The 23,939-nt window shown below is 39.9% G+C and overlaps 2 protein-coding genes across 4 annotated transcripts in view; one reads left to right on the forward strand and one right to left on the reverse strand.

The window, feature by feature from the left end:
- LOC108050690 (Down syndrome cell adhesion molecule-like protein Dscam2) overlaps positions 1-23,939 on the forward strand; it is a 94,360-nt gene that overhangs the window by 53,116 nt on the left and 17,305 nt on the right. For all 3 annotated transcript variants that reach the window (XM_017132473.2, XM_017132476.2, XM_017132475.2), the window contains exon 6: positions 21,656-23,845. In XM_017132473.2, coding sequence (XP_016987962.1) covers positions 21,656-23,845 — 2,190 coding nt within the window. The remainder of the gene's footprint in view (positions 1-21,655; positions 23,846-23,939) is intronic.
- LOC123037698 lies at positions 12,609-14,625 on the reverse strand. The gene is made up of 2 exons (XM_044459416.1): positions 13,023-14,625; positions 12,609-12,967 (listed from the first exon to the last, which is right to left on the reverse strand). Exons 1-2 carry the CDS (start codon positions 14,424-14,426, stop codon positions 12,956-12,958), a joined length of 1,416 nt encoding a protein of 471 aa, XP_044315351.1. The 5' UTR covers positions 14,427-14,625; the 3' UTR covers positions 12,609-12,955.

Raw genomic sequence — 23,939 nt, forward strand, 5'->3', positions numbered from 1 at the left:
ACGAATTCCAGAACCATACCGATTAATTTTACTTTAAAATTAAAATTAATTTTTAGTACATAAATGGTAAACAATTTATACTCAAAAGAATTTAATATTTCTATGAAATTCAAATAAGTCCAGTCATAACTCTTTTTCCTCGGTGCAGAAAATAGACAGTCTCTCGAAATAGACAGTCTCTCTGGAATTGTTTGTTTAGCCAACAGTTTGAGCTCTGAAATTAAATCAAAAGCTAATTAATTGAAATCAACAGGAGAAAAGACCGGAGACAAGCGTGCCTGTTATCCTTTTTCACTGTGATTTACGTTGGGCAATAAAAATTCACTTTTCTCTGGTTCTGTATCTGTGGCCCATTGACACCTACAAATTAATCAGAAAATGAGCCACGTTCTTGGACTAATCTCCGGCAATAACTCATTGCCAAATGACCGGCAATAAATCGCAGAAAAGCAGTGGAAATTGTCGCGCTAATAACCGCAAAATGACAAAATTGCCACGAAAAATCAACGACGGCAATAATTTCAAATTTCGTAGGACTGCGGGATAAAATGGAAGCGCAAAAGTCAAGTTTAATCTGGCCGGAGCTCTAATGTATTGCCTACCGCCCGAAGGGTCGCTTCTTTCCTTTTCTATTCCTGATGAAGCCAATCGGATCTGAAGAGCGAGGAGTTTCCCATTTTCCACCTGCGAAAAGTAGGCAAGCAACAGACAGCTGCTTTACCGGGATGTACGGGGTTGGGGCTTTTGTTTTTGATTCTAAGCTGACAAGGCAGGGGCAAATCTTGCACGGGCTTTATATTCAATTTTTTTTACTGCTGTCAAATCTTTGTCCCCAGCATGAAAACCGCTTAAGTTTGTTGGCGGCTTAGCGCCTGTAAAAAAAAATACTCAAATCCGGAAATAGGGTGGAATTTTTAGCCAATTTTCACAGAAAGGGGTAAATGGTTTGGAAAAAAGAAGCCTATTTTAGATGTGCAAGCCCAAGCCCTAGATGGAATTAAGTCAATTTGATAGTCATTCAACAGCAAGTTTAAGTAATTATTCAGCACTTTACCTTAATAGTTTACTATTTGAATAAGGAAAATTGATATATTTGAAATTGTAATTAATAACAACAGCAATTTTAAGTAAATATTGAGCACTTTACCTTGATAGTTTACTATTTGAATAAGGAAAATTGATATATTTGAAATTGTAATTAATATATGTTTATTCCATCCAATTGATTTAATATATCGAAACACTTTACAATCTAATTTTAGTTTACACATTTTGATGCCCTTTCCCCAGCTTTTACGTTCGTAAATCGTTTAAAGTAACTTGAGTACTCTTAATGGAGATTCTTTTTAAAAATCATAATTAAGAGATACTTGCTGCAGGCTTGCAACCTCAGGAAACTCAATTCTCCCAACTCCTTTCCCAGGGGTCCATCATTTTCCATAGTTTAATGTCAGGCAATTAACTTTTGTCTGGCCCCCCGAGAAGGGGTAGACAACAGAAAAACGAATGAAAAAAGAGGGGACAGGCCACATTGAGGAGATGGGAGAGGGAAGAAGGATGAAAAGTGGGAAAAGCGGGGTTCAAAGAGGAGTAGGCCTGTCACATGACCTGCCAGTCAGCGATGAGATCATGCATAAAAAAGCCAAAGGAAAAGCCGGGAGGAAAACCGAACCGAACCAAAACCAAAGCGAACCGAACCGAAGCACGTCCTCAAATGGAAATGGAAATGTTAAATGTAAATGCGGCATATGGAAAAACGGGAAACGACCTTGCTCTGTGTTTGGGCCTTAGCACCCCGATTGGGTGGGGCTGGGTGGAAAATGGAGGGGAAATCGGAAAGAGAAGTGGGAGCAGATTGGTAGATTGTCACAGGCAAATAGGCGGGACAACATGAAAATCAACCAAGCAAATGCCAATACACATGCAATGCCGGAAAGAAGCTGCCACGCACTCAGAAAAATAATTACTGAACTTGGGGGAACATTTTGCTATAAAAAAAAATATTTAAGTTGTCTTACTCCACTTCAAGTTTATTTTACCAAAAAGAAATATTAAACAATTTCTGAAAAATAACAATTTAATGGTAATTAATTATTGATTTATAAATATACACAAAGCATTTCAACGAATAATGCATTACGAGTGTTAGACAATATTTAATGCACTAAATTTTAAATAAATAGGTTTGTTTATACTAAATGTATTTAGGTAAACTGCCTGGAAATGCTTTGAATTTAGTTTTGAAAAAAATTTTTGTTTGTGTGTAAAAATAGAAATGGTCGAGGATGTTGCGGCTGTGGCATTCAAGGATTCGAGGCTTAACATGGCGTAAACACAAAAGCCTCTAAAGGCATCAACTGCGGCATATAAAGTGGCATTACATTAGAGTACGAACCAGAAAAAAAGACGAAAAAAAACCATACACACAGAAAATAAACGCAAACATGTCCTTTGGCAGGAAGTGCCGCAAAGACAAAAAGAGATTGTCGAGTGGCATCGTCGACGCATTAAATTGAAGATGATGATGATAATGCGCCAGATAAGTCTGGAGTCTGGAGATTCTGAGGTCTGAGGTCCATGGGGTCATAGGTAACAGCCAACTTAACGTCAATAAACGGGAGTTGAGGGGCGGAAAGGTCGGTCTTCAGTCCGCAACAAGCCATGAAAAGGAGGGAAACTCGGAAAAACAGCCACAGGATAACATCTGCCATTTGCGGCCAGGACGAAAGATGAAACAATGCGGCAGGAAAGTGGGGGATAACGAGAGGACATGTGGATGTTGGGTACTATTTACTTGGCATTAAGCAAACTTCAAATAAAAAGGATAACGAGCGCATTGCGAGACACGCAGGCAACTCAAAATGCCACTGGAACTGGCTCAACAATAATAACGCAAAAAAAAGCGAGCAATCAGGGGGCGAAAGGGGGTACACAAAAGCTGAGTGACATTCCCCAAGTTGAGGAAATTGTGGATACTTCGAGGGACACGAAGACAAAAGGCTGCCATGAAAGGCACGACAATTGCACACAATTTTCATTTATTGTTTGGCTACACATTTGGCCACATTATGTCAGACTTCTTGCCAACCCCCTTCGATGAGCAGAAACAAAAAAGGCTTCTCCACAAAATAATCGTGCATTGCTCTGCCCCTGAACAACAAAAAATAAAATGTCTATGGATATGTGTGGGTGTGGGAGTTTTCCGCAAATATATATCCTTAACCATCCAGAAAAAAGAACACCCCGAAAAGGAAACCAAAAATGCCGCCTTACATTTTGACGCTTCATTTCCATTGCTCTCGATTTTGCATGTTGAGGTCACTTTGGGTTTTCGGTTTTTGGGTTAGGTTAGGGCTGTAAAATCGGTTTCGGTTTTGGTTTCAAATTTGGGCGTTCAGGGTTAAGGTTTTGGGTTGGGGCTAAGAAGTTGGCTAAGGTTGCAAACGAGTTTGTTCTTGGTACTTTCTTTGTTTAACATTTGAGGCGATTGAAATTAGAGATGTATGTAAAGCCAAAGACAAAAATGTTTAAGAGAAAATAATATGTGAGTGGAACAGGAAAAGTAGTTTTTAAAATGGTAAAGGCTTTTAAAGCTTATTTTTTAAAAATGCAGAAAAAACGTTTATATTAGAGAAAGGCCAAATTAAATTGAATGAATGAAACCTGTCTTTTTAAAACACAACAACAAAACTTCGCCATGAAAAATATATGGCCTTATGGCGCTGACAACAACTGAACAAATAGCAAACGCATGAAGCCCCTTTCAGAATGGGGAAAACATTTCAATTTTGCTGCGGGCCTCTGTTTTATTTGTCCGCTCTTCTGTTCTTCTGTTCGATGATATGCCAAACGACCAAAACAAACTTTGCATTGTTAGTCAGCACGATGGCGATATATATATGCCCCGTATCAGGTCCTATTGTTGCCATACATATGACGAAGATGATGATGAGGATGAGGATGTGTGTATGATGTCAACAGTGCACACAGCACGCGTCGCTTGTCGCAGTTTCTAGGGTTAAGAGGGGGTTTTTAGCGGGGGCTTTAATAGGGAGAAGGGTTAAGGGGTGGACAGTGAGTCGGCATTGTATTGGATAGACTGCAAAACAAACGGCCCTTGCCACGCCCACAAACTGATGATGACAGGATTGACAATGATCATTATGTATCTGCTGCTAATTAAAGTAAATTTTGCGATTCAATGAAAGCGGTTGAGGGAACTACGGAAATTTGGCATCAACAGTCAACCATCCACTCCCAAAATATTATACTCCCAAAAACATACACACACTCACACACACACACTCGTAAACATGTCAATAATATTCAAAATTGAAATGTCAAAATGCTAATTTTGCACATTTGTTTGACTTTTGCAGAACAGGCAGGTACACGGAACAAAATCTTTATTTACAGATATTTTGTTTTTCTTATTACCAAATTATAAACATTGAAATATTGAAAACTTTGTAAATTAAATTAATTTGTATCATGTTTAAAGTTCGTGAGTCAACTTTCTGTAGTAAAAATACTTTCAAATGGAATACTTAAACTAAAACGTTTATGATAGTTCTACGATTTATTTGAAAAACTTTTATAATATAATATGTTTATAATTTTATATTTGTTGAATGTTTATATATTATTTTTATATTTTTCTCCTGTGTCTCCCCCTCGATGCCCCTTCCGTCTTTCCTAGCCCCTCTTCTCAACTCCTCTTTGAAAAAGAGAATGGCAATGCAATTTGCGCAATGTGTGCAAATTTGCACAAGCCGCACCAAAAATTTTATTTACAAAATTTTCGTGCCAAATTTGACTTTTGCTAACGCATAAGAGCAGCTCCACAGAATGATGGGGAAATTCAGGGGGAAAAGTGGAGTGGGAATCCCGGTATTTCTGCACTTCTCCAACTGCAGCTGCCGTCCAAATATTTTTCCACTGACTGACTAATGAATTGAGCAGTGGGACCCAAAACCGAATGCAACTGATGATCAGCTTGAACTGAAAATGTTAAGCTTTTTTTCTTTTTTGGCTAGTTCTATAACAAACCTTTAAAAATGGAATATCCAAAGAGGAGCCTCATTATGAACATCTCATTTGGTGACATGTGATCTCTTTCAAAATATTTGGGTATTTCACATCATTACATTAGGTTGACACAGAAAATGAATGTAATAAACACTATGCTTTGAATCTAGCTAGTCCATTCATTGAATTTGACGTGTAACCGTCACTAAATGAAAGGGAAAATTACAAAATATATAACTACACTACCTAAGAGCAAGAAATAAACTGACATAAATGAATCCTATTTGTCAGATTCTTTTTTTATGACGATTGCTATCCCTATAGCTTAGGCTGACAAATTTAAACCTTAATCAGAAGGGAATTTTTTGAAAAAGACTTTTTACCGCGAGGACCTATCAATTGGACATTGAAAATCCTGTTTTAAGCCGACTCCTAAAGGATTTCTACTAGATGGAAAAAGTTTCCATTGAAAATGGCAGAAAAAAAACAAAGAGATGATTCCGATTTTAATTGAAAACTATGCAGATTTCGTTGTCCGGTGACTCCATTGTGTAGTTTTTCCGGTATCCGACCACAGAAACTTGATTTTCATCAATTGCATTACGCACTTTGTCTAAAACTGGCCCCGGGATTGGTCCATTTTTCGTGTAAATTAAATTGCAAACTTTACCAGAAATATGAATTGCTTTGATTTTTGTTAAAATGAATTGCGTTTTAATTACATTTTTGCACATTTTCTGTCTCTCCGTTTGCCTCAACCATTTTGTGAGCTAATTAAAAGTTTTTTTTCGGTTGGCCATCATTTCTACATATCAAACTAATTTGGTCAAATAGTAAAATTCTTTATTTTCCCTGCGGACAGAAATCAAATTTAAAATTAAATTATTTTTTTTTCATTGTTTTGTTGTTTTTGGCTGATGCTGAGGAAAACTGCAAAATATTTACAGGCATGTTAAGGCACACATATAAATTTATTATGCCTGTAAAAGAGTTGCAAACGAGGAATTTTCGATGAGGCAGGAGAAGCTGCAGAATGTGGCATAACATTGGAGTAGTAAAGTTTTTAGGGCACACATGTTGCTCGGGGCATGTGGAACGAAAGTTCGGAAGAATATGGTTCAAAGTTTTAATACTCTTTCGCGAGAATGTCAGCAGTAAACTAAATATTAGAAAATTAACAGTTTTAATTATTTTAGAAAGTGAAATTTGTGAAAATCTTCTATTTATATGTATTAACTCATGAAAAATGTTCAACTAAATAAACTTAGATCCTTAATGTTCAGAAAACTTTTATTGTAGTTTATAATAAGTACAGGCTAAGTAGGTCTGTAAATATTCAATATATTTGCCTGCTCCCTGACATTTGCTGCCAATTTCTTAGCCCCCATCGAACTTCGCGAGTAAGACTTGCATAAATTTCTACTCCTACAAGTTCCTTAAAAAATCCCTTGAGTTAAGGCGGCCATAAATCATCATTATCATGTGTGGTAACTCCAAGGATAATACCCCGCCAAAGTTAGTAGAGTGCATAACAATTGACAGCCAACTGGCTGGAGGTTCCTACTTCTGCGGTCGCGTGTGTTTCGCATATAAGAAATTTCAGAGGGGGAAATGGAGCCAAAGAAGTAAACGAAAGTATGAAAAATCTGCAGGCAAATAAAGCCAGCAAATGTGGCAGAACGAACTGCAAAACTATCGAGGTTGCAGGGCGGGAAAGGCCAAAAAAAGAAAGCAAATGGAATACAAAAAAAAAAAGAAGGGAAAAACGCATAGCAAGAAAACTACGCAAAGTGCTGAACAAATGGAACAACTTACAAAAGCTAAAATGGCAAACAACCAACAGCAGTTGGACAACAACAACTGGCAGCAATATGAACAACAATCTTGAATATTGCACGTTTACATATGTAGATACATTTCCTGCAGCAAATGCGGCAGATGCAGATGCTTCTGCCAGCAGTCGCAAATGCAACTGAACCGGAGTTCAACTCAACTGAAGCTGAAACTGAACTGAACAGAAAGAAATTGCTGGAAAAATGTGGAGTTGAATTCATAAATTATAAAGATGTATAACATGAAGAATTTATGGGAAAGGTATAACTTATTTATTTTTTTTATTTAATTACTAACAATCTGCCAAACCAACAAAAAATAACACTTTCAATTTAGATAAAAAAAAGGCTAAATAGGCTTTGTTTATCTTAACTATTTTAGTCTTGAGGAATTTCTTGCGCACATTTTTATTGAGTTAAGCTCTATTTTTAGTATTCTTTCACTGCATGCACACGTGGCTGCCACTGCTGGTTAATTTAAAAATTTTATTTACATTTCGCCTGCTGCTGTTGCAGCCGGAGGAGAAATAGAAGGCTTTCGAGGGGACCGAAGCTTTGTTTACATTTAGTGCAGCTTCTACTTGACTTGCAGCAGCAAATATAGTCGAGCAAGAACTATAGAGCCCCGAACCCCCAACCCCCCTCCTTATAGAGGAGGCAAATGGCAGCTGACGTTGCCGGGGGCATCGAAAAGGCAGAAACGGTGGCGACTTTGGCTCCGACTTTGCCCGCTGGCCTCTGATAACAAAAACAGTGCAACGGCAACAGCAACAGCAAAATCAGGAATAGAGGAGCAACACCAACTGAAACAGCAGCATATTCAGTGTGTTTTTTGTAGCCGGCGTTTTGTCCCCACAGGGTTAAGTTCTTGCCATCACACACCGATGATGAAGCGCCCCGAGCTATGCAACAGAAACGGCAACGGCAACGGCAACAGCAACAGCTGCTGTTGCAATCATGACTGACTGAAAACCAAATTAAACCAATGGCGAAATAAGAAAGGAATTCAGAAAAAAAATAGATGCACTGTTTGTAATGAAAAATATAGGACAGCCAAGGAAATGTACAGTTTTGAATTGCTGTCCCAAGCATTTGCTGAACAATGGTCCCAAAAAGATACAAAACATGATCAACAAAAATCTATATAATATTTTTATTCCACATCTCATTAATGATTGCCAATTCAATTTTGCGTAATATTAAAGCAATTAAAATTCAGAGGTTCTAACGGCTAGATAATCACTTTACGGATGCTAAAATCCAAAGACAATGGGACCCACGCACCTTCCATATTAGCAAAGCTACGTGCGCCAATTAAGCCGTAATCTCTTCTTTGTTTTGGCCCATAGTCCAGGCCAAGCCCTATTTATATACCTTCGTTTAGTGACTAGGAGAGCAAAATCCATTCAGGATTGCCCTGGCAACCAGACAGTAGGCTCTTATATCTCAATCTGCCGACCCCAAACCAAGCTTCCTGTCAGACGGAAACTTTTCCATCGCACACACACACTTTGCAGGGCTTTTCCAGACACCTCTCAAGGAAATTAAAGTAAATGTGTCAGTGGCAGATAAGGATACGCACTGCAGATTTCCATTTCCGCCCTAATGCAATTTGCCGGACTGACAAAAGAAGCAGAAATCTCTTCAAATTAACTAAATATTTGTAAAAGCTATGAAATTCAGTGTGGAGTGTTTTTTTTCGGAGTTGCAGCAACAAATTAATTTAACATAAAATTAAATGAAGCCAAATAAAATGCATGGCAGCTACTGCAGCAACAGCCTTAAATGCAAAGTTTTGTCTAGTATTTTCTTAGGATTTTCCTCAATTCTTGTAAGCCATTCTTGCCTATTTGTCGCCCCCAAATGAATTTAATTATTTAGGTCAAAAGGCAGGACAATGCCTTCCCGTTTTTGCATTAGCAAAAAAAATAGAATTGAGTTTATTACAGGGCAAGGTTATAGCTTGATGGGGTACCCCGAATTTTCTTTATTTTCTGCCAGCACGTTTTGCTAGAAAACTTTTGCTTTCCTTTTCCTATTTTCCTTTCCCTTATTTGCTTTACTTTTCGCCTAATTCTCGGCTACATTTTTCCGCAGTCTTTTCATGTTGGCCGAAACATTTTCGCTCGAATAGTAAACAAAGCAACCGGCTGCAATTGCTCAACTGTTCCATCATTGGGATCATGATCATCATTATCTTCATCATCGTCCTCTTCTTTTAGCTGCAAAATTACGCCATTCAAAAATTTGCTTTACGTGTGCTCTCGTTTTTTTATTTCTACGGGTTGTGCAAGTCGCTTGGCCCATTTAATTGAATACTCTAAAGGAGAAAAATAAAAGTGGCTTAGCATAGAGATTAAAGCAGAGCCTATTAAATAAACGAAAATTGGTTTTTCAATTTATAATATATTGTGAGAGGACCGGTATATTTAATACTTTAGGCACTTTTTATTATAACACGTCCGCTTTATTCAATGCATATACCAAGAATCAATAACATTGGGCTTCCTTACAGATTATGTTATACTTAATGTTAGCTTAACATTAACAATCGATAGTTTATCGGGCGTAAGGTGGCCTACTACAATTCGGCCGTCCTGCGACTTGGATCCCCTGATCCTGAGATTCTTAAAACTAAAGTTAAAGCTAATTACAATACTCTTATCTTAATACAAAGTTGTTATGTAATCTTATGTTTTACAATGTTTTCTTTTTTCCTATCCATGGTCTTATATTTTGAGCACTCCAGACACCCTTGTACGGATTTCGCGATACTTGAAAGCCTTCAACGTCTTGCAACAAGAACCTGTCGTTCCGAAGCACTTTGGCTATAACATATGGTCCTTTATTCTTGGGGATCAACTTCCTCGCAACTCCTGCTGTGCTATCAAAGTTTTTTACCATGACGTAATCCCCCTTTCCGTAGTCCTTGGCCTTTTTCTTTTTCTTGTCAAAATAATTTTTATTGTATGCCTGTGCTTGATTTTGATTATCTATTGCTTTTAGTCGAATTTCCTCTAAACTTTCAGTAACAATCGTATCTTTTATTTCTTCTAATTTTTCTCTAAGCTCATCTACGATCTCTCCTTTCTGTTGAACACCAAAAAGCATCTTGCTCGGGACCTGTTTAATGCTTCTATGTATAGTGTTATTAAGGGTATATTCTACTTGCTCAATTACTGTGTCCCAATGTGCACCGTTTTCTGGTTCTGTAAGTTTCGCAATCATAGGGCCAATGCTCCTGTTTATACGCTCCACCTGTCCGTTGGCTTGTGGAGACCCTGTTGCAATTTTCAAGTGCTTTACGTTTCTCTGAGACAAAAATTGTTCGAAATCATTAGAGGTAAAACAACTACCTCTGTCTGATACAATCGACTTTGGTGTGCTATAAGCCCTGAAGTAGTCGCTTAATGCTTTTAAAACTTCTTTTGTATTTGTTGTCTTAGTTGTGTACAGTCTTACGAACTTAGTAAACCCGTCTACAATCAGAAAGATGTGTTTATTTGCTCTTCCTTTATCCACTGGTCCGTAGTGATCGATATGCAGCAACTCGAATGGCTTATCCCCTTTCGGAATACTATGCAGAAAACCTTCTGATTTCCCCGTTTTTGGTGCAAATGCAACACATTTTAGGCAATTTTCAATGTGACTACTGCACTTCTCTTTCATTTTATCAAACCAATATGTTTTTAAAATAGCGTCTAACATTTTATCTCTACCAATGTGTCCAAGTTCATTGTGATATTTATGTAAAATATGACTCTCCATTTCTTCAGGGACATAAAATAACAATCTGTCGTCGTTCGATTTTCTGTACACGACCCCGTTTCTCATTTCAAACATTTTAAGTTGATTTTTCTCTAGCTGGTTTCGAACTTGTAAAATTTTTGAATCTTTTGATTGACAGATTAACAGATTATCTTCAAAACTATTGGCCTCAATCGTCAATATGTGACACCTACTTAGAGCATCTACGTGCTGCATTTTATTTCCCGATCGATGAACTACTTCGTAATCAAAATTTTGAAGTTCGAGTGCCCACCGGGCAATTCTGGGGTTTAGGTCGACCCTATTTAAAGTAAGGGTTAAAGAATTACAATCGGTTATTATCTTAAAATGCCTTCCGTGAAGGTAAATTCGAAATCTGCGAAGGGCGTATATGATAGCCAATGTTTCTAGCTCAAAGCTGTGGTACTTGGACTCAGTTTCTGTTGTTCGCTTTGAGAAATAGAATACGGGATGAAATTTTCCATCCCCTTTCTTTTGCATTAAAACTGCACCGAATCCTAAAGAGCTTGCATCGCAATGTAACTCGACATCGTCTTTGTGATCATAAATAGCCAAGACAGGGGACTCGATTAGTTTTTTCTTAAGATTTAAAAAACAATTAAACTCTTTCTCTGTAAACGTAAAGTCCTTATCTTTTCTTAACATATCGTAAAGTGGCTTGGCTAAAATAGAAAAATCTTTTATAAAGCGTCTGAAATATGAGCATAAACCCAAAAAGCTTTGAACGTTGTGTAATTTTTCTGGGATCGGAAAGTTTTCAATAGCGTCAAGACCTCTATCATCTGCTCTAATTCCTTCTTTAGTTATGAAGAATCCTAAATATTTTATGCTTGACTGCATAAACTCACACTTATCCAGCCGCAGCTCTAACCTATTATTAACTAAACGTATAAATACTTCCTTTAATGTACTTAAATGTTCCTCTATATCTGTGCTGGCTACCATTATGTCATCCATATATACAATAACTTTATTTTCTCTGATCAAATCGGAAAAAATCTTGTTTACGAAGCGTTGAAAAACGGCTGAAGCATTTTTTATTCCCATTGGCATCCTCAAAAATTCAAACTGTCCTAAAGGAGTCACAAAAGACGTATACTTTATCGAATCATTGCTCACGAATACGTGGAAATATCCATTTTTCAGATCGAGCTTTGAAAATACACTTTTATTGACTAGCTTGTCTAAGAGGTCATCTATTAAAGGCAGAGGATAGTTGTCTTTTATTAGAACTTTATTAAGCTTGCGATAGTCTATGCACAATCTAAGATCACCAGTTTTCTTCTTTACCAACACGATTGGGGAAGCATATTCCGAGTCGCTATTTCTTATAATGCCTTTATCTAGGTATTCGTCTAACATTTTCTGAAGCTGATCCTTTTCACTATATGATAGCCTCCTAGGTGAACAACTAAACGGCTTCGATTTTTCTATGTTAATTTTCATTTCACATCTGATAAAAGGTATTTCTGGTCTTTTTGCAGTACCGTATAACGTTTTAAACATTTTGACAAACCTGCACTTGGTTTCGTAGTCGATTTCATTACCAATGCTATAATCCGGGAATTGATCATCAACTATGTTGATGCTTAACATATCCTCATCAAACGTTTCTGCTAAAATGCTCTTTGTCAGTTTTTCAGTTTGTATTCCTAACAGTTCCTCCTTAAAAGTTTTATTTTCTAATAGTTGGTTCTTAACAGTCTCTTCTCCTACGAGTTGCTTCTCAACAGTATCTCCTTCCATTAATTGTTCCCTAACAGTCTTATTTCCTAACAGTTGCTCTTTAACAGTTTCATTTCCTAACAGTTGCTCCTTAACAGTTTCATTTCCTAACAGTTGCTCCTTAACAGTTTCATTTCCTAACAGTTGCTCCTTAAAAGTTTCATTTCCAGTTAAATGTCCTAGACAATCCGTACAAACATCTTCAGATAAATCAGCCATTCTATGTCGTTGATCCTTCGTTCCACAATAAAGGTTCAAGTTGCAAGTGTGAGACAGTGAGTTATTTTTGTTAATATTACAACTACTATCCTTAATAGTGTCAAGGGTGTCTAGATTAATGCTTAAACCAAAGATATCCATGAAATCCCTTCCCAGAATTGCATCATGGCTCATGGACTCATCAGCGACAATTATTAAATCAAAACAAATTTTTATTCCTTTCTTCATGATAAAACACAAAGTTTTTCCTTTTACATTAAGTTGGCTCTTATTTATACCAAAATATGAAGTCTTAACTTTAGTAATGTGTATTCCATATGGGACTTTGGAAAGTTTTATAAATGAAATCGCGCTGCCTGAGTCTATGAGACATTCTGCAATAATTGGTACATTAGAAAACGAAAAGAAATAAATTTGCATAGATCTTACATAATTGTTGTTGTCGCTGGCGCTCTTCCTCTTAGGGCATTGCCCTACGAAGTGCCCCATTTCTCCACATGCGAAACAAGATCCGGGAGCCCTTTTTGGCTTGCGGCAATCCTTTGCGAAATGGCCCTTGGAGTTACAGTTTCTGCAGCGCAATTCGTTGTTTCCAGAGGCCTCCCTAGATGTCTTCTTCGCTGCGTTGGTCTCGATTATCTGCGGGAGGCAGATATTTGCGAAGGCTTGCTGCATCTGCTCCGGGTTGGCGAATCGTTGAATGCGTGCTTGATCCCTTAAATTGGCTGATGGCACTCCTTCGATGATTTGTTCCAAAAGCTCATCTGTCTCCAGGTTGATGGGTTGAGCCAACATCATCTTGTCTTCGAAGTACATGGCAAAACGCTCGGTTTGTTGCCATTTCCGTTGCTCGAACTTGCGACGCTGCTCGGATTTTGAAGACATTTGCCCGAAGGCCATAATCAGCTGCTCGCATAGCCTCTCGAAAGGTTCCAGCATTCTAGTAGGGTTGGCATGTAACCAACGCTGTGCCTTTCCCTTCAGCTTGGTGATGAACAGCATCCTTAGACAGTCGTCGGCCAAAACATATACCTGACCAATGTTCTTAAGGTGCTCCACCCAGATGCGAGCACACATGTTTTCGTCAAAGTCTATGGCTGCTTCTTTGGCGAAAGATAACGATGTTGCTGATGCAGCTCGGCTGGCAGCTCCGTCGGCGTTGAAAACGGCGGTGTTGTTGTTCGTTGAGCCAAATACTGCCAAACCACTGCTGTTGCCACTCGATGCAATGCCTTGCAGGGCTGGCAAAACGTTTGAGCTTGTAATGCCGCCACCAGATGCATTGTCGTCTGAGGTCGGTAACACGATCAGACTGGTAGGGTTGCCAGACGATGCATGCATTGGCGACCGCGGTAGAATGTTCGAGTCTCCGAGGTTGCCACTATTGTCAACTGCTTGTTGTTGTGCGGCGCCACGTGTCTGCGCTTGTTGCAACAAATTGCGATGCGCACTTACTTCTGCCTGCAGCTGCCTTATGATGGCAAGAAGTTCATGTTGCTCAAGGGCATCTCGGGAGAACACCCTCTGAGAAGCCGCTGGTGCGATGTTCACGTTGCTCTCGGCGCCCTGAAGTTGATGAGCGGAGGCGTCGCCTTGAACTTCTTCGGAATCTTCGTTAGCGGGTTGATCTTCTTCAGAATCCTCGTTAACGGGTCGATCTTCTCCAGAATTTGGGTTGGCGTCTTCGCGTGGTGCCTGGCCGCGCTCCTCGGGAGGAACACGCCCAAGACGAGCCATCAATTCGGCCTTAAGACCTTGAGTTGGCATTCCCAACGCGGAAAGCCATCTTTTTAGTTGAACAACCGAGAAATTGTTGAAGTTTATATCGTCCATTGCGTAGATTTATCCCACTTCTGAATTTGTGAGAGGACCGGTATATTTAATACTTTAGGCACTTTTTATTATAACACGTCCGCTTTATTCAATGCATATACCAAGAATCAATAACATTGGGCTTCCTTACAGATTATGTTATACTTAATGTTAGCTTAACATTAACAATCGATAGTTTATCGGGCGTAAGGTGGCCTACTACAATATTACCTTAAATTTTGTGTTTACCCATCTACTTTTGTTTATTTGTTTTGTTCAAGCTCTTAAAGTATTTTATGATTTTAAAATATTTAAAATATTATAAGACACAGTTTTCTTGCTAAAAGTTAATTAAATTTTTCTGTTAATATGTGTATGAAGTCTCTGAAATAAATTTCTACCCCTCAAGGGTATATAACATTCCCTACTCACGAAAGGGACTCCCCTTAGAGCATCTACATTTTCGCCAGCCTATCCAGAACTTTTATTTACCTACTTTTTTCGCCCTCGTTTCAAAACCCATTTTTTTTCGTCTGTGTTTTGTTGCGCGTCAAGTAAATAAATAAAAGCAAAAGTTTTTGGCCCACGACTCTAACTGTTACTTTTTGGCCCGGCTACTCGCATTTTCCCCCTCATTTTCCCTCAGCAATTTTCCCAACACTAATGACATCGTTTGCGGGCTCTCCTATTCCCTTTCTCCATTTTTCTATCCAGATCTCCATGTGTGCGCTTGGAAAAACTTTGTCAATAATTTTGCTGCCTATTTAAAGCAGCCTCATTCTCCCGGATTTTCCCATTTTCCATTTGCCAGCTTCCTTTTTTGTTGTTGTTTACCATTAAAATTCCAACCAGACAATTTACAAAAATTTGTGTTGTTTAAATACCGAAACAGAAACTTTTTTCCTTTTAAATTAATTTGGGGCAGCTTTGATTGCGTCTGTTTTCCTCAGAGGTGAAGATCCGAAATTGTTTACGCCTAAAAACATGTGGAGGCCCATAAAATTAGAAGAACTTTTCATTGATTTGCCACAAATTGTGTGCCATAAAAATAAACTGGACAGATGGGAATGTGTGTGAGTTTTTGGACTGCCTTCCAATTATGTTGTGTTTGCTCATTTATTTCTCGCCGATGCACAGATACATCTGTTTGTTTACACGTTCATTTGCACCAGCTTCTGTTTGTCTGTAGTTTATCAATATGTTTTTGCTCCGGGGAAATCGAGTAGGAGTCCATAAAGTCATGCAGCATTTATTAAATCTTTTCCTTGATTTTTCTCAACAATTTTCTCCGGCCCCTGTGTTTTTGACCAAACATTTGCTTTGGTCGGCACAATTTGATTCCATTTTATGGCCAGCCATTGTCAGACATGTATGTATCTTTGTGGTATCTGCATGTGTGGCCAATAAAATTTTTAGTACAATAAACATTTGTCCGTTTATCAGTTGGTTTTACTCTCTTATTGCTTTTTTCAAAAGCATTTTGCACATTTCATCGGTGGGAGAAGAGTCCAAGAATTTTGGAGATTTTTTCATAGAAAATGACACAGAAACCTGAAACAACAAAGCCTTAAATTTTGCCTGGAAAATGTATGTATTTTTGTATCTTTATATCTTCAGTGTGCTGTGTTTCTCTTTGATCCGCTTCGTGATCGCTTTAAAGTGTTTCCACTTTGGTCAAACTCATGAGTGTATTTTTTATGGGCTTTGCTTTTTCAGGCACGTTTTTCAGTTTGTGGTTTATGTGCTGGTTATATATTTTTGGTTTGGGCACGTTCGGCTGGATAAGATCCATTTGTAAATTTAAAGATACAAGTGGAGAGCCTTTGATGGGCAGTATTTCTGGACACTTACTTTAGTGGACGAGCTCTGATACCCTATTTTAATTGCCAAGATTTGTATTTATCAACTACCCATATCTTTCTTCTCATCAATACTCAATTTTTTGCGAGGATTTTCTTTAGTTGCTTTTAAAAACTATCTTTCCCTAATTGATCAATATTCCACACTAATTGTTATTGCCTTCGACGACAACTTGAGCTTCCTTGAGATATCGTCATGGACATTTTTATGGACATATTTAAAAGCGTCTTGCCATGTATATTCACAGCTTCTGAGTATCTCCACCCGTTTCCTCTGAAACGTATCTTCAACTGGTTAGGGCTGTTCAATTAAATGATTTTCTTGTTACCAGACTTAATGTGCCTGCTAAATACTGTCCACCAACTGGCGATGGATGGATTGAGGGGCAGGGAAGGGGCGACGGTTGTTTATTTGTCTCCGTTGAATATGTCTTCCTGTAATTTATGAGCAGTGGCCAACGAGTTTCCTTTGCTATTTTTCCATTGCTACTGCTATTTGCTATTCTTGTTTCTGGGCTCTCTGTTTTTCTTGCCCATCCCCCAGTTGTTTTAGTTTATGCGCTCAATTTAGTAACTAGTTAGCCAGAAATGGCAGAAACGGTCGGTACTGCTGGTCACTGGTCACTTTGCTCACACACGAGGCCCGAAAACCACTCGCAGGGGATGGGGAAAACCAAACAAGAAACTAATAAAAAGCCGAAGAAGAAACCACAAGAGCTCATAGCTCAAATGCGCTGACAGCAGGCACGAGTTATGCGTACGTATCTCCACTTGAAGAGGGCGGGGCGAATCGGAAAAGGGGACCGATATGGGTACGGAGTAGGTTGAAGTATGTGCAGCTTTCCAACTAAATGCTATAAAAATTCTTGACTTAATAGCAAAACAAGACAGGGAACAAGCGTTTCTATGCGAGTGTCGGGAGTGTGTTTTGCGCAGGTACAGATGCGGTTGGAATAATAGGAATTTAGTTTGGTTTTCACAGTGAGAAATATCAATGATTTTAAACATTGAACAACTAAAATTTAAATTTAAGAGAGGGTGAATAAAAAGCGGAGTTAAATATATTTAAAAAGAATAAAGAATTTGCGTAATTTCCACAAGAATCTAATGAATCGAAGGTATCAGAAATATATACAAACTTCTTCTGATAAATCATGCCTATTATACTCATCGTTTGTGGACTATAATTTTTTCAAAAAAGTCTTAAAAGCTTATAATGGTAGTAAGATTGAATTAAAAACCAGGTGACAACATAATTTCGACCTGCACATTTATTTTGACCGCAGCTGTTTGGCTTGTGTGTCTCTGATGGAGCAGCCCGTGTAGGGCCACTAAAGAAAACTAACAAGTTACAAAAGCAAACCATCTGGTGGAGATGGCAAGATGCGGATGGCAAGAGTCCAGCTCCGAGGGGCAGGTGCAGGGGAATGGCAGCTGGAGAAGATGCTGAAAGAAGTTGGAGGAGCTGCTCGTGGATCCACATCCATATGTAGCAGCTTGGAAACAAGAAAAACTTGAAAGGCCAAAGAAAAACATTTAGTAGATGATGAAAATCATGGCAACATCAACTTGAAGATGCCACACAACTGGCAACCGAGCGGTGGAGAATGGATGGAGCATAAAGGAAAATGGAAGAGAGATTCCTGTTGATAAGACTGTGATTGGAAGAGGAAGCTCTGCCAGCTCTCGATGGGTCAATAACATTTTAAGACACTTGTCTACTTAAATTTAAGCGTTAATTGTTCGGCTAGGTAAGCACTTTGTTGGTCAGACAGATTTCAGCAAAATGGGGTTTTTGAAACGTGGCGAAATTTGTTGATTGCTGACAAATAGAAGATTTTTAAACAAACATTATAAAGTTCTGTACTCATCAATTTACCATTTTATTACACTATTGTTGCAATAAATTTAAGTTAACTCGATGAAAATGCAACCACTTCTTGACTTTCAGTCAATCCGCAACTTAAATTCAAGCATTAATTGTTGGCCTGGAGGGTTTTAAAAATCTTTCCCCATGGCTCTTCTTAAATTTATGGTATCGGCTGGAAAATTTGTGTATCTTTTTAAACTTAACATTCATTAGTTACGAATAGAAAGGCCCGAGGAGAAACCGAAAAGGGAGAAGGAGGAAAAACTGGGGATAAGTCGTAGTCGCCTTATCATTTATCTTGGACCCCGGGCCAAATGTTTTCTGGCCTGCCAATTTCGCGTGTCTTGAATGGATTGTGGAGGGGAAATTGTGGGTTAACAGGGGTGGGGGGAAGGGGATTCGGCGGAGCAACGACGAGTTGTTCGTTCGGTTTGGTTTTGCGCTTGTTGGTCATATCAAATCGCTTTTGCCTTGGCTGTCTTGGCTTTTGTGGCCTGTGGCTCAGCGCGTGCCTTCCTCAATATTCCCGCTTTTCCACCCCCCGCCCACACATCAAAATTGGATTTGGCCAAGTTAAGCAACGGCCATTGAGGGAGTTAAAGCTCTGTCGATTATTTTTAATGGATCTGCTGTTCTCGCGCCACATTATCTTTTTTCCTTTCCTTTTGGTAATTAAAATTAAAATTAATATTAGCTGGCTGCTGTTTGCTCTAATTTTATTGCTCTTTTGATAGCTATTTTCAAAGCTTAAGTTGCTAGATGTTTGCTTGCTTAAAAATTTTCAATTAAACCTGCTGTGAGAAAAATATTTCCTTGCGAAATGTAATACAAAACTTGCGGTAATTTTTAAGCTCTTCAATATAATATATTAAGCCTAGCTTGTCTTTATTTATTCAGCCATTAAACTCCTTCAGTTCCTTTAATTACTCGAAAGTTAGTACCAGTTAACCTTATAACTAATTGCTTAAGAAGATCCCTAGATAAATTGCATTAAACGACCCTGTCGCATTGCGAAATCGAGTTAGGTGAAAGCGAAAAATCCGAAATAAGCTTCCCCTAGGATTAGTCATATAAATTGATGTACATTTCCAGATCTAAACTAAATTTTTAATTTTTTTTCTACGTGGGTTGTCGGCCTAAAGATGGTTTTCCTTTTTCTCTCCATCTATTTTTTGGCGAGGGTCCTTTGTGTTTGTTAATAGTATTTTCCAAGTGAATGGTTGGGGCGCTTTTCTTTAGCTGTACTTGTAAATGGGGGAAAAGGCAGAAACCTGGCAACAATTTGGCAATTGATTGGAAAAATATTTCTAACACGATTTTCAGGGGTCTCTTCATTTTTCGCTCTTCCCTTATTTTTTTTTTTTTGAACCGCTAAACTAATTCAATTATTTGCGTACATAATTTAAGGACCGTGTCCGAGAGCGTTGAGCAAGAAATTTATATGCAAAACACGCATAAAACTGTTTGCCCCCGTCTCTTTCATTTCCCTTCTATCCGTCTCTTTCACTGGTTGATTATTTATGAACACGAAGCGTTGGCTATGGAAATAATTGAAGGAACTTCACTTCACTCGACGACTGTTTGCCGAGGTCCATTTTAAAGTAATCAAGGGAATGAAAGGCCTATTTTCAGGTCACTACCCCGCGGTTTTCACCGCCCGGAAAATGTCCGGAATGCAGTGCCGAAACGACCTGGCCCAAATGTGTAAAACATGTTCGCAAAGTGACAATTAAGCCAATTTGAAGCCATTTAGCGGGCAAGAACGCAAACAAAAACAGCCGCAAACTCAGAAACAGAAACCAAACCAAACAGAACTGGAGAGTATATGTATATACCCTTTATAAAGAGAACAGAACGGAACAAAATGGAACAGAAGCAGGTCTTGATTTCTAACAAAACAATGTTTTAATGGTCGGCAAGCGGCCGAACAAAGCCAGACAATCAAACGTAATTACACGCACATAAACACGCAAAAGACGCTGAGACTTGAGCTTGGTTTTAAGGTGCACTTAGAGAAAAACGTATATAGAGTACATGATTGCTTGAAAATTATATTCCCAGAAGTATGCAAGAGCAATCAATTTAAAATTGAATTGACAACAGAAAAAGAAGTCCCCAAAGGGAGTTAAAATAACCAATCTTAAATCGAAATGATTGCATGACAACCGAAGTTCTAGCAACTAAGAGGTTCAGAGGTACAAAGTTCAAACAAATAAAAACATATGTGTTATTATTCTTTCTTTCAAGAAAATATAAATTTTATAGGGAAAGAATAACTAAAAAATATTTATTTTATTAAAATGTAAAAAATGTTTAATATATTTAAATAAATATATCTTAAAAGACCTTTGAACCACTTATAAATATATTAACCGCAAGTAAGCAACTACTTCTTGTAAGTACAACTTAATTTTGTTTTTCTCTGTGAGGCTGAGACACCTGAACCCGCTTTTCAGACCTTTCATAAGGTAGCCAAGAGGGAATCACGCAATTTACTATAATTTGCAGGAGGAGATTGCGCAAGTGGAGATGGATGGATAAGATGGGGACCGTTGAGGGGAAAGGGCTTGAGTCCAAGACCGTGGGTCGCCTGCTCCAGTTTCTCGAGATTGCGGCAAAGTAAAGTTCTCCAGACTGCCTCCACTTTTTGCCGACTGTCAATGGTGCGGAGTGCGGAGTGCGGGTTTATGGGCAGAGTCATTAGGCAGCTGGCGACACTTATCCAGGGGGCAGTTAATTACAAAGTGGTTGCGGTGGTTCAGACATAATTTCACGCCATTTGCGGTGCATAAGAGGTCGCTAATGCTGGACCATGACTTGCAGTCAGCTCCTCCAAGACTCAAGCTCGTGGATGGATTCCTTCAAGTGCAGGGGCGGAGTTTTCCGAGGGAGCTGGAAAAATGGGAAAGGAAATTACCTGCAGAAGAGTTAAATTCTTTCCGTTGAGAGGTTTTATGTAGGGGGATGCCATAAAACAAAAGAAGATGATATGGAAATAGTTTAGAGATAGCATGAGATGACGGTTCTTAGGATAATTTAGGCAGTTAAAGTATACTTATTTACTTTAATTTTACTCCCATAAAACAAACAGAAACATTTGTTAATTTTTAAGTTTATTCTTTGAATTACTTTGATTTCCCAAAATATCTACCAAACTCTGAAGATGACTCCTAACTTGGTTATCACTTCTTTTAACAGCAAATTATTTCAATATACCTCCTTAACTCTGCTAATGACGCTCTGTCAGGCTTGTTGGCATTGGCCGACCTTCAGACACTTCATTAGTTAAATTAATAATTGACAAATTTCGTGTCTAATCAGCAGACTAATCATGACTAGAGCTCCTGCTCTCGTTTTCCCTGATTAATTCAATTAGAAGTTTGGATTATGCCGCCTGATTATGCCAAAAATGCTGCGTGTTTATTAATTTTCATCCAGCGACTTGCTTTGATTTGGATTTTGCCTGTGTACTGTGTGACTTGACTAATTTTCGCTGCTTTTCCTTTTTTTTCCCCATCCAGATTACCCCAGAGTCGAGGTTGGACCCGACAATCCTTTGCGGGTGGAACGTGACCGGACTGCCAAGTTGGAGTGTAACGTGGATGCGAAGCCGAAGGTTCCCAATGTCCGTTGGAATCGCAATGGGCGGTTCATCAGCTCCTCATTAGTTCACACGATCCATCGAGTGAGCGTTCAAGATGCTGGCAAGTACACCTGCATTGCGGATAATGGACTTGGTAAGACCGGGGAACAGGAGCTGATACTGGATATCCTATATCCCCCGATGGTGGTCATAGAGTCCAAGACCCGGGAGGCCGAGGAGGGCGATACTGTGACGATTCGCTGCAATGTGACGGCCAATCCTGCTCCAGTGACCATCGAATGGCTGAAGGAGAAGAGTCCCGACTTTCGCTACAATGGCGAAGTACTAACCCTGACCTCAGTGCGAGCCGATCATGCCGGAACCTATATCTGCCGAGCTGTCAACATAATGCAGAGCCAGGGGATGGAGCGCAGTGAGCGAGTGGGAAACACCACGGTTGCCCTGCTAGTTCGTCACCGACCGGGACAGGCCTATATAACGCCCAATAAGCCAGTGGTTCATGTGGGCAACGGTGTTACCCTGACCTGCTCCGCCAATCCGCCAGGGTGGCCAGTACCTCAGTACAGATGGTTCCGGGATATGGATGGGGAGTTCTCCAGCACGCAGAAAATCCTCGCCCAAGGCCCCCAGTACTCCATACCCAAAGCTCATTTGGGCAACGAGGGAAAGTACCATTGTCATGCGGTGAATGAGCTGGGAATCGGCATGATGGCCACCATCGACTTGGAGATCCATCAGCCCCCGCAATTCCTGGCTAAGCTGCAGCAGCACATGACGAGGAGAGTGGCCGATACGGATTATACGGTCACCTGCAGTGCCAAGGGCAAACCAGCACCCAGTGTTAAGTGGCTCAAGGATGCTATGGAAATCCTGCCCGAGGAAAATCTATACGAAGTGCAAACGAATCCCGATCAGGGCCTTAACGGAATGGTCACCGTGCAGAGTCAACTGAAGTTCAGGGGCAAGGCCAGGCCAAATGGCAATGCTCTGGTGCCCGGAGATCGTGGTCTGTACACCTGTCTGTACCAAAACGAAGTGAACTCGGCCAACTCTTCGATGCAACTGAGGATAGAGCACGAACCCATTGTCCTGCATCAGTACAATAAGGTGGCCTTTGACATCAGGGAGACAGCCGAGGTTGTTTGCAAAGTTCAGGCCTATCCCAAGCCCGAGTTCCAATGGCAGTTTGGCAACAACCCCTCGCCCTTGACCATGTCTTCGGATGGTCATTACGAGATTAGTACCACCACCGATAACAATGACATCTACACCTCTGTGCTGAAGATCAACTCGCTGACGCACTCGGATTATGGGGAGTACACCTGCCGCGTGGCCAACACATTGGATACGATTCGAGCCCCCATTAGATTGCAGCAGAAGGGACCGCCGGAGAAGCCCACAAACCTGAGGGCCACCGATGTGGGCCACAACTACGTGTCGCTGAGCTGGGATCCCGGATTCGATGGTGGCTTGAGCAAGACCAAATTCTTTGTGAGCTATCGCCGTGTGGCAATGCCGAGGGAAGAACAGTTGATACCAGACTGTGCCACATTGGCCAACTCGAATTCGGAGTGGGTGGAAGTGGATTGCCAGCGGGATATTCCCTGCAAAGTAACGTCCCTTGAACAGCATCAGAGTTATGCCTTCAAGGTCAAGGCGCTGAATCCCAAGAGTAATTCCCCCTACTCGAGTGAAATTCTGGTCACGACAAAGGTCAGCAGGATTCCGCCACCTTTGCAGGTGACCTATGAACCCAGTTCCCGAACTCTGGGCATCGATGTGGGAGCCACTTGCCTGTCCTTGGTGGCAGTGGTGGAGTCAATGGTCAATGGAGACACCCCAATGGCAGCCTGGGAAGTGGTGGCCACTCTGGACAACCTCCAGCTGTCCGGAAACGGACCCACCCACAAGGAGAAGGTCATCGACCGGATAATCGGAGCCCGCAGAATCGGAGGAGGACGTGCTTTGGGTCACACCATCAGCGAGGACGAGGATGACAATGGGCTGAACTCATTGGCCCTCGAGGATGACAATAGTCCCACTGTGCGGGTCAAGTTGTGCCTGAGAACCAATCCAGAGCACTGTGGCGATTACACGGATGCAGAAAGTAAGTAATTTATTTAATTTATGGGATGCAGTATTTAAATACCCTATAATTAGCAAAATAAACTAAGTAAAATGAAAACAAGAAAGGAAAGCTA

Source organism: Drosophila rhopaloa, unplaced genomic scaffold, assembly GCF_018152115.1.
Source record: "Drosophila rhopaloa isolate 14029-0021.01 unplaced genomic scaffold, ASM1815211v1 contig_2, whole genome shotgun sequence".
Classification (NCBI taxonomy): domain Eukaryota; kingdom Metazoa; phylum Arthropoda; class Insecta; order Diptera; family Drosophilidae; genus Drosophila; species Drosophila rhopaloa.

Coding starts and splice junctions, on each gene's coding strand:
- LOC123037698 (XM_044459416.1), bottom strand. CDS start 14,426: ATGGACGATATAAACTTCAACAATTTCTCGGTTGTTCAACTAAAAAGA.